This window comes from Acipenser ruthenus, chromosome 10, assembly GCF_902713425.1.
Source record: "Acipenser ruthenus chromosome 10, fAciRut3.2 maternal haplotype, whole genome shotgun sequence".
Lineage (NCBI taxonomy): Eukaryota > Metazoa > Chordata > Actinopteri > Acipenseriformes > Acipenseridae > Acipenser > Acipenser ruthenus.
This window is the reverse complement of record NC_081198.1, coordinates 12,772,772-12,787,813: the sequence shown is the minus strand read 5'-3', so window position 1 is coordinate 12,787,813 and position 15,042 is coordinate 12,772,772. Positions and strand designations below refer to the sequence as shown.

The following is a 15,042-nucleotide window of genomic DNA, read 5'->3' as shown; positions in this document are numbered from 1 at the left end:
GCATGTTATAACTTGACCCGACGGAGTGCCAGTTTCTATGGTTACCATGTAGTGTATTTGTGTTGCTTTTGATCAACAATAATATCTATTGCTATTTTTTCATAGCTAATGATATTGTTGAAGATTCAGACTAAAATGATCAGCTTGTCTACAAAACAATGACAACTAAAAAAATATTACAAAAACAGATACAGAAATCTGAGACCAGTGTTAAAGCTGAAGAAACCCTAATATTCTTGATCATTTAGAACCCCAACAAAACAAAAAATAACTTAGTTAAAGCAATTTTAGGTTCTAATTATTTGCATAAAAACTGGGTGAAGAACATAGTATTGTTGTGCTATATAAAGCCTAGTTCGTCTTGGAATTCCAAATTGCCAGACACAAGGTTTGCCTGAAATTAGTTTAAGAATAGCCTAATGAACCAAGTTCCCTTTTCATAAATGTGGTCTTTTGTTCATGATCATTTAAATAGTATTTGTACTGGTATTGTTTCCGAGTTGGATAGTGACTGTACATGACAGTTCTTTGTGTAGTGACTCAGCCACTCTGTGTGTGATTTAGAGCTGTGGAAGCAGCAGGTGTTGAGATTACATTGAATGCTGCTGGATTACAAAGAGGCTTTGTTTTGTAGCTGTTATTACACGTAGAACAGAAACGTAGTGCATGAGAACACAAAGGACTGTTGATAACATTTACATTCTGCAATATTTAATTAAAATGTGTTTAATTCAGATATAAGGAATGTTCCTGTGTATACATATATCCTGAGTATACGTAAATGTTATTTTTCTGCAAATTTTGTATTAGGAATTGCAGCCTTATGCCTTTACCACCATGCTGAAATAGGATTGCTTATAGCTGTGCTCCACATTAGATTTTCCCTTATTTTCACTAGCTATCAATATATATTTTTTGATAGTCAAAACAAGAAGTGTAGCATTTTGGGTCTATTTTCCCCACCATAACCAAAAACCCACTATATCCAGTTACATACATTGTATTTATTATGCATAACAGGTTGTGAGTCAATATATACTTTACATATTTAAAAACATGAGAAGAAAATCTATTCATAGTGAGAGACAAGCTGGATTTATTGATTATCAATACCAATGTGCGAGTGTGTGTCTCTCTGAACTACTGATAAATGAGTTAAAATATCCATTTAATTTAAATAGAGATGATAGTACAGTTGTGTATTATTGATACAGGATAACTGGTGCCCTGTTCAGTCATTTCAATTCCAATCACTTGTAGCCATACAGAAATGCAAAACCATTTTTGAACTCGACAGAGGAGAAGCTGATAAGCAGAAGCCCCAATCTTCCCAAACAGACAGCCATTAACATGTGATTATAGGTCACTCTTAAAGAAATGCAAAAAAGGCCAGGGAATCTAAAAAAATAAATAAATAGCATTGATTGAAATATTAAGCCGTGCTCTGTTAGTGAGAAGTCAAGTTTATATGCAACAGATGCATGGCTGGTTCTTCCACTTTAGCAAACAAATCCCAAGCTATATGAATGGCTTGTTGTTTGTTTGTTTCTCTTTTAATTTCATAGAAACATTTCCTCCATTTAACCATAAACAACAGTGTTGTTTTAATGCAACACTGACAGATGCCTTCCTTTTAAAGCTATTTTAGGTAAATAGCAGGTTGTCATACAAATCCCCTGAAACTAAAAATGACTGATTTTTTGCCAAGTGGTTTGCATGGAAATTAATTATGTTCACTTAATGGTACTGTCTCAGCCAATTTCCAATTTATTCAGGTACATTTACACAAAAGAACATTAAAAAAAAAAAAAAAAAGTTAACTGATTAAACACCTGAAATGTATAACTAAATGTTTTTTTTTTTTTTAAATAAAGAAATATATCAAATATTTTTGAAATGGTATTAAATACAAATAAAATAAGAACACCAGAAGAAAACTGAAAAATGAATATTATGAGTTTTTGTGAGTCGGTAAGTTTTCCAGTCCGTCCATCTAGTAAAATCTGTGTCATGTTTCACAGATCACCACAGTCCTCAATAGTTGTCTGAACAGTCACAGCAGCTCCAGAGCCAGCTCTCATTGGTGTAGCACAGAAATATCCCTGTGGAAGCGCACAAGTGGCATCTTGTGAATACTGTGCCTTGGAAGCACCTGATGTGAGGCACAAGAGAGCAGTTACAAGATGCCCAGCAAACAGTTCACAGGATGATTTCTCATCATAAATATGGCTTTTTCAAAATCTTCCCGATTCAAATTATCATTCGTCACCAACCTCATTCTCCTGAGTCTCATCAGCATTGGAAGTAAGTTTTACTGCAGTCTTTTTTGCTGGCATGTTTGCAGACTCTCCACTTGTAGATATCCATTGTTTGACATGGTATATATTTTTGATAGTGTATATTATCAGTACTTGCTGTGATTGAAACATATTCAAATATGATTTGCTCATCATGTGCTACTGTATTAACATTTCAACCACCTGCTGTATATCCATGTTTAAGAAAGCATAGAGTTGAAGCACCTTTTTAGATTTTGGTTGTTTGATTGTTATGTGATTTTTGAAATGGTGTACATTATCTGTTCTTCAGGGCAAGACAAAAGGGTTTGTGACAATTATAACATAGTTTTTGCATCAGGACAGCTAGAAAAAAGCTATTCCCACAAAAAGGTCTCAACTGGGGAAACTGAGAGAAAGCAGAGCTTCTTAAACATGGTTGCAATGATCAGACAGGCAGATTGCACCCCTAGACTGAGAAGATGTGTGTGTGATTTGAGGCTGTTTAATCTGAATATCAATAAGACAGAGCTCAGACAGCAGCTGTCATTCAAAAAGAGGTTTAACATTATTCTCAATCTGGGTCACCTTCTGTTCTTGCAAATTTAGACTATGGAGAAATCACAGTAACAATAAAGAAGAATATAAGAATGACCATAAGGAGAGTCCAGTGTGTTTTAAACAGACAAGGTTTGTAAATATAAATAATATCCAGTTTATTATAGCTTTAGCACCCCATTCAAGTTGTATGTATTGCAGGTGTGCTACCATTTTCTGAATACAGTATGGCCAGATGTCTATAGAAAAGTATTGCGTTTCTATGGGCATATTCTACCTACTCTGCTTTTAGAAATGATTGTTAATACCACTGAATATATTAGGACCATGATATTGCCTTTTCTTAAACAGTATGGATATATTTTCTCATGGTCATGGTTTGATACCATACACAACTCATCTTAAATAATAGATATTGATTTAAATACAGTATATATATATATATATATATATATATATATATATATATATATATATATATATATATATATATATATATATCAATGTATATAGGGGTCTGAAAATGTGTATGTGTCATTATTTTACAATGGATTTATTCAGGGTATACATTGGGAGTTTAAAAGGCTGGGCTTGTACAGTATGCATTGATTCTATACAGTATAACTAACAAATAACATATTTTGGGAATCACAAAGTGCACTGATATAAATGTACATCAATATGGCTTTTACAGGGATAATAGCAGTGTGCCACTAAAGCACTTTTGCCTGAGTTTGCATTATAAAGACATGTGTTGGCTCACAGCAATGGGCTGGAGGTTAGGTGGTTGGCAGGTTTATCATTTCTTGTGATGCTCTAGAGTCAGTTCTTTTGGTACATTTGAAAGTCATGCACAGTAGGAATTAAAAATGTGTCAGTCAAGGAGTGATACCTTGCTGTGAAATTTGAGTAATAGCTTTAACTTTTAATGCATACTACAATATATAACATGAATGTACTTTTGATCAGTATTCTGTGTTCTCAAAAACATAGGCATTTACCATGTATGGTTTGAATGATGTAAATCATGGGGAATTTACTTTAGATTACAGATACAATAATTGTACCTTTGCTATACCTCTAATGACATATCTGTCAAACGAATTGTAAAACAAAACTGATGGACAATATGTTTAACTGTTGGTTGCCTAAAATGATTTTAATGATGACCTGTTGTAGACCAGTTGTATATACCCATGTAGACCAGTGGTGTCAAACATAGGATTCCTGGAAGGCTGCAGTCTCATCTGGCTTTCGTTCCACCCAAGCTCTCAGTTACTTAATTAGTCTAATTATTTGATTAATTTGACAAATTAACAATTCTCTCCAGGCCTCAAAATGTTTTATAGGTAGTGTAATTTGAATCAAGATATATATTTTTTTTAAATCATCAACTGTAAAAGACCTTGAGAAATATTAAATATGTCTCATTAAACACAAAATGAGATCAATTAAGTTAATTGAGAGCTTAAGTTGGAATGAAAACCAGAAGACCCTGTGGCCTTCGAAGACTGGTGTTTGAAACCCCTGATGTAAATGCTTAGGTCCACTACTGGAAATGACCGTAATAATATTAGTGAAGTGGAAGCATTCAGAATGTAGCAGATTACAAGGCCTGCAAACTGTTCTGAGTATGATGTGTGTTGTCTAGTCAACATAAACTGAGCATACACAGTAGATTAAAAGCAGACTATTCACTATTCTCAATGCTCGGTGCTGTTTTATTTTCAATTGCCCAAACTATATTGCCATTAATTTCAATAGAGCTTATTGCCAAAAATAAGTGGGGGTTCCCATGCTTTATCTGGGACTGTTGCCATTGAGCTAAACTTTTTCAGTGACCAATCACAACAGCCCTGTCTGTGGTAACATTGTGACTGATATGAAGGTGGCACAAAACCAAGCACACTGCAACTCTCTCAAGAAGTGCCACATATCTACAGTCTACTGCAAACTACAATTCTAAATGCCCCTGCATCCCACTGCATCCCATTCTCTCTTAGTTCATGAGTTCATCAACACATTCATGTAGTAGGCTTGAAATGTGTCTTGGACATTAATTATCAAAAGAAGTAGCAAGATAAACTGTGGGACAATTACATTATTGTTCTGAGTGGTTTCTTGCTGGCTTTATTTAGTTAAAGAGTAAAAACTTCAAATTGCATTTTTGCTGTATTTCTTACTGAAGTTTGCAGTCTTTTTTATTGCAATTATTTGATTTGCTTATTGTTATTATTTTTTTTAATATAAGTCTGTGTTTTTGTTTGACTATGAGTCCAGGAGCTGCTCTTCAGCTCTAGTTGCTTGCTATATATATATGTGTTATGTAGGCAAGATAAGCCAAGATGTCTTTGTATTCGTAAGCACCAGCAAAACAAAAGAAAGCTTGAGTCGCTCATGGGATGGTCTTTGGAAGATCTAGCATATGTATCATATATCCATTGCAGGTCTCTGGAACTGAAGAGCAGCTCCTGGACTCAGATGAAAGCAGCTTTACACAGACATGCAATCATAGACATTTTTGTACTCTGTAGCTGCCGTGAATTTAGGATGCACTGAGTTAACTAATACATGGGTCTAAGGTCAGTTAATGTTCAGCAGAAATTATTTTAAAAGCTGAGATGGCTCTGAATAAACTGCAGCAGGTGGAAAACAAGCTTTTATTCAAGTTCATAGCATAGCTGTCACCTCGTAGTTCATACACATCCAGGGAATATATCATTTGTCTTGCTAAGTTATGTATCCATTAAAATTAGCTTTCAAATAGCTTCCATCCCTATACTTTCTAGTCACACATTTTACAGCATGATGTATTTTTGTGCTTAGTACATCTGGCTCAGAATATTTTGATATGCTAAACTTTATGTAAGTACTGGCAAAGTATATAAGTATATAGGAGACATGTGTATACTGTATGTATTGAATGTATGGAAAAATAGCTATATTGATGGACTTGATGTTCTAGGAGGTTCACTAATTTGTCCTTAGATGCCTGTAATAATAATAGTTCCTCCCTCAAGTTAATACCAATAGTATTTGACAAAAGACTGTTTTTCAGTAGAAAAGTAATTATAAAAATATATAAAGCTTTGCTTCTGCTTACATCACCCAATGTGTTTTTAATGATGCGATAGAAGTATCTATTCCTTCAGGACACAATTGTTTCTCTCCATTGCCTCGGACATGGCAGCTTGTACACTGTAAAGAATGATTATGAAGCAGAAGCTACACAGACATACAGTAGCATGGCAACTCTACAGCTATAGCCAAAAGTTCTGCATCACCCTATAGAATTAACTAATTTTGCTCATAAAGTCGAATGAAACCTGCTGCATAACATGTTAACATATTGAATTACATACTGCTTTGTAGTTTTCCATATACAGTACGGTACTTAACGAAAAACTGTCAAAAATTGAAAAATGTGGCATTTCGAAACCTAACATGCAATACTGTACTACTATTATGGCTTCCGGTAGACTTTTTTGATATCATTTTGTAGTTTCATTGATTACATGATGGTAAATAAAATGTCTAAATTATGTTCATATTGGGTTTTTTTTTTTTTTTTTTTTTTTTTTAATAATGTCTCAATCTTAAAATTCTAGGTGATGCAGAACATTTGCCCATAGCTGTAGATGATAGAGATGGAGAGACATTTTACTTCCTCTTAGAAAAAAGTAAAAAGTTATGAATTTTGAATGCACATAACTTATTTCCACAGCTTTTTATTGTGTGTAAAGTTTATGCCAGAGTGATGCTTTTTATTATTGTGCTAGACTGATTTACTGTAGTTTACAACATTATTTTTCAGTTTACAATATTAATATGCACTGTAACAGGACCCTGAGAATGACATCCTCGTAGTTTAGTCATTCATTGTTTAGAATGAACAATACTGACATTTTTGTTTTAGACTTCACATTGTAGCCTGCAAGTCCCCTTTTCAGGTTCAGCAAACACATTCTTTTGTTCTGAATTCCTTGCTCAACATCATTCTGTAACTATAAAAGCTGACCAATTTCATATTGTGCGTCTGCCTCTGCATGCACTGCGGGCTTGACAAACATAATTAAAGGGCTTTCAAGTATTCTTGTTATTTTCCATTACATTTTAAGAGGCATTTTCCTGTTAAGAAAAAATAGTGCAAATCTAAAAATGCTAAAAGCTTTGAAAACATTGTTGTGAGTACATAACAATTCCCAATTTGACTCTTTGGGAAATTTAGGATTTGGTTCTGTTAATCCTTATTGTAGAATTCATAATGTGATTTTTTAAAACTTTGTACCAACTGCTTGCCTGATGAATTTGATTGCCACAGTTGTCTCCGCATACAGGAACACCTCCTAAGAGAACACTTCACCTAAGAGAACATCCTTGTGGTGAAATGGATTTTTCCCATTGTAAATGCTCCGCCTAAAAAGAGCAGGAACTTTGCTAAATAAATGAACACCTTCTTGGCACTGATAGCGATTCATTCACAACTGATATTGTACTGTTTTGTAACTTGATAACTCATCATCAGCAAACTTAAATTAAAATGGTTTATTCAATCTCTTCAAATGTATCTTGTCATCGCAAGAGTGGCATTTCTCATTGACTTGTTTCTGATTCAGATGAGTTCTCCTCATTGCTACAAAATGGCATGTAAACAAAATGGCGAAACGTGCTGCTGTTTCTCTTGCTGCAAAAAGTTCTCGTGAGTTGATTCACCATTCTGTTAAATAATTTTGAGCGTGTCTTGAATATTGCTCCTGTACATGTTTTCATAATTAATCTAGAGCTGCTGCTGCATTTTTTAACGTGTGTAGAGGTGCTGTGTTAATTTAGTTTGACAGTTAGTTTATTAACATTAGTTTGTCTGTTACTTTTTTATTATAGTTTATTAATACTAGCCTATTGCTTTGTTGTTGCACGTGTGTCATGATAAGTAACACATATTTATTTATTTATTGATTCATATTGTGTCTGGTGGTCAATTCCATCTTAGAGAACACTTCAGTTAAGAGAACACTTTGCTTGCTTCCCAATGGGTGTTCTCTTAGCCGGACTACTGTATATGTAATACAGTAGGGTACAGTACAGTACAGTATTGTGAGGTACTGGGATTTTGTTTTTAAATGTTCAAAACAATTCTGAAGATTAATATAGTCTTATGAGTTTATATTGCTCTTTGCAATTTTAGGGGTTTGTTTTTAAAATGCAGTACAAAGACAATCAAGTCTACAGAGATGTGAAGTGATCAAGCTTTTGTGTAAGATCATCTTTCAGGTGACCAAAGAGTATGACGAAAAGTAAAATGAAACCAAATCATAGTGAACTGCAAAGAATACATTTTTTGCAATACATAAATGTGAATTCCTGTATATGTTCAAAGGCAGCCAAAAGGTTTGCCCCTCTGTGCTTCTTTTCACTGTCATGCTTCATACCACCCATTACATGCCTCATTTTTACTAATCTGTTCTAATTTGTTCTGCTCTTTAAGTCAAAGCAGTCGAAATTCTCTCTGCGTTTTATGAATGGCTTTTCTTTGATGCTTGCTTACATTACATTCTACCTTCAGATAGCTAGACATGCGTTAGCAAAGAGGTTACATTACAGTGTCATGTATTTCAGAGAGTGGTTTATAGACACCATGATGGACATATGCATATTTAATAACTGGAAGGGTCATCTCTCTGAGGCACAGGGCGTACGTTGAAAGAAACATAAGAAGTTTTAGTATGTGCTAGCCACTGTTTCTCCAAAATGTACAAAATGTATAGTCCTGCACAATACAGCCTTTCACCTCCAGTTCCTGGCCACTTTATAAAGAACATTCCCCAAATTGTGCTGGTGAAGTAAATTGTGGATGAATTCAAATTTGATTGATCTCATAAAGAAATCTGTAAAATACTTGAGGATAGCTCAAACTGGAGAGATATTTGCAGGATTTAATTTTTTTTACAGTAAGTAATACATTTCAAGTTATTTCAAACACAGGCTAGGGATATTGTGAACAAATAATAAGTAACCCATAAAAAGTCTGAGAGACCATGAATCCTGCTTTTTTTTTTTTTTTTTAAATTTAGTCTTTGCCAATTATTTTTTATTATTTTCTCCCAATTTGGAATGGCCAATTATTTTATTAGGCTCAGCTCACTGCTACCACCCCTGCGCTGACTCGGGAGGGCGAAGACGAACACACGCTGTCCTCCGAAGCGTGTGCTGTCTGCCAACCTCTTTTTTTCACACTTCGGACTCACCATGCAGCCACCCAAGAGCTACAGCGTCGGAGGACAACGCAGCTCTCGGGCATCTTACAGGCAAGCCCGCAGGCACCTGGCCAGACTACAGGGGTCGCTGGTGCACGGTGAGCTGAGGACACCCTGGCCGACCTAAACCTCTCTCCCCAGGGTGGCGCTCGGCCAATTGAGCGCCGCCCCCTGGAAGCTCCTGTCCTCGGTCGGCAAAGGAATAGCCTGGACTCGAACTCATGACGTTCAGACTATAGGGCACATCTTGCACTCCAAACGGAACGCCTTTACTGGATGCGCCACTCGGGAGCCCCGACCATGAATCCTGCTTTATGAGCACTCGAATGCAGTGTAAAATTTTTATAAATATTGTGATCCTGGTTGAACAGTGGGCTGTTATTGATCCCTGAGGACTGGCAATGGAAACGATTTCATGCCAAAATTAAAATCTAAGCTTGTGGCAAAGTGGTTAGCAGTGTGCAGGTGCAGGTGATCAATAAACAGACAATTATAGACAATTATAATCCAGGTGCAATGTTGTTTAATGTTTTTTTAAATCCAATGGCCCGATGGCATAACAACAGTAAATAATAACAATGGTAATGAAGCAATACAGCGGCGTGTATTGCTTATTTGTAATCTGCGGGTTGGCCCCAAAATAGTAACAGTCCCCGTTTTTAGTTCACCCACATGTAACACATACACAAACACAAACACCAGTCCACAGTGTGTGCTCTAGTGCTCGTGCTGAATACAGTTCTTTAGTGCAAACAAAAGTGCAGTGTTGTTGATTCGGGTTTAGTGCTGGACTTAGGCGACAGCTCCGGATCGTGTTAGCCGTCCAAATAATTACAAACAGTATTATTAACGACAAACAAAAAACAAACAAAACACTCACGTTTCACAGCACAGGATCTCCTTCTGGTCATTTAATTTAACCATTCACAAAGGAACAGATCACATCACTACGTCCCCTTTATATACCGTCAACCATGACCCCTTGGTTAACGGTTAATGATTTAGTGTACCATAGCTCAGTCCCCTTTCTAGACGTCCAACTTCCACCTAACCCTGGGAATGAACTGTCGGACCATCTAGTCCACGGTACTCTGTTCACTACTCAGCACCCTCACAGGTCGGGAAGGCGATCTAACACCAATAATAATTTGATCTCTGTCACAAAGCTACAGTTGGAAACCCCAATTGTGTTTTTACTCTGCCATAATTTATTGTCCCAGTAATACCGTCTTGTTCTTATTACTGTGATGTAGGAGACACATATGGTTAAGCAGAAGTGATGGTACACGGTACAACATCTGGCTCTGTCTTAGCGTACAGACAAATGTAGGTAGTATTTTGTATTAAGAGTTGCAGCATATTTATTGTGTTTCATCTAAATATGCATCTTACCTTTTAATATGCTCAGCTGTGTGTATCACATATAAAACACCACAACCAATCATAAAGCAAACGCACATTCATAATAACATATTTTAAACAGGTCATTCAAAAGTGAAAGAACAAACTATCCAGTGAGTTTGCAGCACAGTCTCTTGTCAGCTGATGTGTAACATGATATAAATGATGTTATAAACAATATTAGACAATAATAATAACACACTAGAGCAACACAGTGCTATTAGAACATATAGAAGGTATTTATTAATGAATCATTAGGGTGGACACTGTTTTCAGCACCCCGATTAAGGAAATGCAGGCTTGTCTGAATAGAGAGAACATAATGCTTTAAATGACTGATTTCTGTCTATTGATAGTCTCCATGGAAATGGGATGAATTCAGAAAAGGAACCATGCAAATGGTTGCTATGGCAACATGATGTGATGCTTTGAGAAACACTGAGGTTTGCTGGCACCCAGACTACAGAATTGGAAAATCTGGAGCATTTCAAACAGAAATACATGACAATACATTGAATGTAGTCAACCTCTGATTTGACACTTAATCACAACCTTCGATACATTGTTACTATTAAAGGCAATTTGGAAATAACTAATTATCAGTATCCCTATCCATATTATTTTACCCTATCATGTATCTCATTCAGAAATATTGAATTTCACAGGAATTTTAAAACACACATGATGATTAGACAATGAATACAGCTTTTCTTGCAATGTCTCTTCCTGTCGTCAGCAACTAAGTACTTGCACTGTGTTAAGTTTTTAGTAGATGGGGTCATGGTATTGCTTTTCATTATGATGAAATATATAATAAATATAGTATGCAATTTTAAATACTATGAAATTGTTAAATTGAAATATGTTACTATAAACTGAATGTAGGAACGTATGCATTGGTTTTCCATAAGAGATTAGATTATAGTACATTTCCAACTCCTTTTGTTGGTTTATTGGCATTCATTAATATAGGGTCAGTTTGAATGGCAATGAATTGTAACGTCACACACATTACCATACATGTACCGTACCCTGTTTACAGCATAATTCAGCTATGTTTTATTATTATATTACCCATGCTTTTACAGAGCTGCAGAGTCATGGTACTACACTGAACCACGAGGTGGCAGTTACATTTTCTAGCTTTACTAAAGCAGTCAACCTTCAACTTCAAGCATGTGAATGCCACTGCATAGGTCAATATTATGAGTTAGACTTTTCCTGTTCTTGACACCAGACTCGTATTCGTTTTGATTCCTCCATAGCTACATAAACAGCAGAGTCCATGCTACTTTAATGGTAAAATCCAGAACTCCGGGTTCTGTAGCCATTTTTATATACCATGTTTCCAGACCTTTTTTTTCTGTTTCTATAAGATTTCGATACACCCTGCATTTGTAACCACTTACAGTAATGGCGGCTGTGTGGTCCAGTGGTTAAAGAAAAGGGCTTGTAACCAGGAGGTCCCCAGTTCAAATTCCACCTCAGCCACTGGCTCATTGTGTGACCCTGAGCAAGTCACTTAACCTCCTTGTGCTTTGTCTTTCAGGTGAGACGTAATTGTAAGTGACTCTGCAGCTGGTGCATAGTTAACCTTGGACAAAGGCGTCTGCTAAATAAACAAATAATAATAATGGCTGCTGTAAATTCAAACACTCAATAGTAAAACAAGTAAACACAAAAAGAATAATTTGTCTAGGAGAATAAAGCTTGTATCCTTTTCCCAATTTGCAGGTGTATTTTGTGTGGAGAACGTTACCGGATGCCTATCTGACCCTTGCCAAAACAACGCTAGTTGCGAAGATGTTACTCCAGAATATATTTGCAACTGTCCCTCAGTTCCAATCACCTTTGTGAACAAAATCTGTGAAAAATCCAGTGAATTTTGCAATCCCAGCTCTTGCCAAAAGAACATCACTTGTATAAACACTGGGCATCCTAGTGACCTTATCTGTCATTGTCCGCCTGGCTTTTCTGGAGAACTTTGTGAGGCATATGTCCATCAGTGCGCCAACAGCCTTTGTGAGGGTGGAGCTAGCTGCCAGGCTGGGGCTGTCCAAGCCGAAGCTGCTAATTATAAATGCATCTGCCCAGAAGGTTACACGGGTACCCACTGTGAGGCTGATGTGAACGAATGTGCCTCCAGCCCCTGTCAGAACAGAGCTCTGTGCAGGGATCGAATCAATGGCTACTCCTGTTACTGTGTGCCCGGCTTTCAAGGCAAACACTGTGACATCGAGGTGAACGAATGTGTTTCTCAGCCTTGCCAAAATGGAGCAACGTGTTTAAATAAGATTGGGCAGTATGTTTGCGCCTGCATGCCAGGGTACACAGGTAAGTGCATGAATATGTCTTTGGTGGGGGGGGAGAAGGTATCTGTTAAGAATGAAAGGAGGTATGGCTTATGAAGTCAATCCATACATTTTTCTTGTTGTGCGTTTCTATTCACTATGTGCATCTTATATGTGCAGTTTTAAAAGCAGCACTTGTTAGCAAACATGCATTTCCTTAAATAAGGTCTTTAATAAAATGCAAGATTTAGAAAGGATTCTTATTTAGATAACTACTGATTAGTGACGGAATATTATGCCTGTAGGGCATCTTGCTTGAGTGCCAAGTTTAAGGATCTTTAAAGAAAGGTATCCAAACTTCTCACACGTCCCTGGGGCATAGGGTAATAGATGATTGTAAGTATATGGTTTAATGCTGACCAGATGGTTAACAAAAGGCTTCACCTGCTCATAATTTGACATGCCTTCATTGACAGTGTCAAGAATGATATATCACCTGTAAAGACAATCTGAAAAAAAAGTGCAGTAAAGCAGTGGAAGTTGTTACAGTTAACAAACAGCCGCAGATCAGGTGCATTGACACAGTTATTTGCAAAGCATATGTTGCACAAGTGATACAGGACTGCACAGCATATGTTAATCTAAAGCTCAACACAGAGCTGTGTGATAAACTAATAGCAATAAACAATTAACAAAACATTTTTTTTTTTTTAAGGATGATTGGTGACTTGTATATACGACAGGCACAGTACAGTCCTTTTACAATTGGTATGAGAGTCAGATAGGGGTCTGCACAAATCACTGCCTTCTAAGTTTGACAAATTCAGGAAACAGTGTTAAAGTTAATGAAACCATACATTAAAAGCACACACTTTTATCAACATTTGACCTTAAGAAAATCTTGTAGATGTGAACAAAACAAACATGATTATTACTACAAATACAAAGCTGAATAATTCCTGTCAGTATCTTGGGATGCCATCTGGTGGTACAACAACACAATGTGTTACAGCAAAGAGATTTTTCACAAATTCTTCTCCTTCTTTACTTTGTTTTTTCAGGTAGGAACTGTGAGCTGGAAATTGATGAATGTCAGTCAGAGCAGTGCTTGAACGGAGCGACCTGTCAGGACTACCTGAATGACTTCTCCTGCACATGTGTGTCTGGTTTCCAGGGGGATTTCTGTGAAACCAATGTTGACGAGTGCAGAAGTCAACCATGCCAAAATGGAGGGCAGTGTGTTGATGGAATAAATGGGTACATTTATGAAACTTACTATTTACTAGAGCATTGCTTCCAAATAGATTTGACACGCTATTTTAATAGACAACTTTTCAATGTTACCGTAGGGTGCAACTGAATAACTTTGAGACATTGACTGCATTTGCCATTAGGCTTTTTTTTTTTTTTTTTTTTTTTTTTTTGCATTGTAATGATTTTCTCTTATTTTTAATTTTTATTTTTTTTAATTCATTCTTATTGATAACCTATTTTATTTTACAGCTACCGCTGCGTTTGTTCTGGCACAGGTTTCATGGGCCTTCACTGTGAAATTCGCATTCCACCCTGCTTATCACAGCCCTGTTTTAACAATGCTACTTGTGAGGAACGTGGTGGGAACTACACATGCCAGTGCTGGCCAGGTAGGAACACAGTCACACAGAAAAACACTGGTCTCTAATGGTCTCTGAGCACCACAGCATGTGTAAAGGGCCATTTTTCCTGTTGCCTGAATGTTTGTGTCTTTGTCTGTCTAGTTTCCATTTCTGTTATGTGTGTGTCTCCACCTCCATAAACCCAATAACTCCTCTCATTGTCCTGCTCCTAACTAGGACTTGACTTGGTTTCCAAATGAATCTAATTGCAATTTCAGAGCATGTGGTTGAAAATCGTGCCAATACTTCCCATTGCCTCAGAGAGAGAAAAGTTCTGTAGTAGGTTTCAGTGCCACAGCAGCCATGTGGAACAGATAGAGGCCCCTTTTGGCATTCAGCCATACACATTTGAAGCCTGAGGCATCAACTGTGTGTTGCCAACGCTAAGCGCTACTACAGCATGATGTGAGATCATGATTGCTTTATTCCTAGATTATTTAGCTGTCTCTCTCTCACTGTCCCGCTCATAAAGAAGCCAGATTCTGTAGAATTGGAATCCTGGAGTTTTTTAAGCTAATGGGTGATTTCACTTCAGCACAATAATGGAAGAGAGATGAGAGCTAAAAGAATCCAGAAAAGGATTTTCTCTGAAACAATGCACCATAGC

General features: G+C 36.7%; 1 protein-coding gene across 11 annotated transcripts in view; it reads left to right on the top strand.

Moving 5' to 3' along the window:
• The first annotated feature begins 2,087 nt into the window (after nucleotides 1-2,087).
• Nucleotides 2,088-15,042, top strand: part of LOC117410151 (protein crumbs homolog 1-like) — a 32,840-nt gene continuing 19,885 nt past the window's right edge. For 5 of the 11 annotated variants that reach the window (XR_009329665.1, XR_009329666.1, XR_009329667.1 and 2 more), the window contains exons 1-4: nucleotides 2,089-2,304; nucleotides 12,224-12,823; nucleotides 13,842-14,037; nucleotides 14,284-14,423. Coding sequence is in view for 8 of the 11 variants with exons in the window: in XM_059031797.1 (XP_058887780.1) it covers nucleotides 2,226-2,304; nucleotides 12,224-12,823; nucleotides 13,842-14,037; nucleotides 14,284-14,423 (1,015 nt within the window). In the remaining 3 variants the exon portion in view is untranslated. Of the gene's footprint in view, nucleotides 2,305-12,223; nucleotides 12,824-13,841; nucleotides 14,038-14,283; nucleotides 14,424-15,042 lie in introns of all 11 variants that reach the window. The other 6 variants (XM_059031795.1, XM_059031794.1, XM_059031793.1 and 3 more) reach the window with 3 other exon arrangements.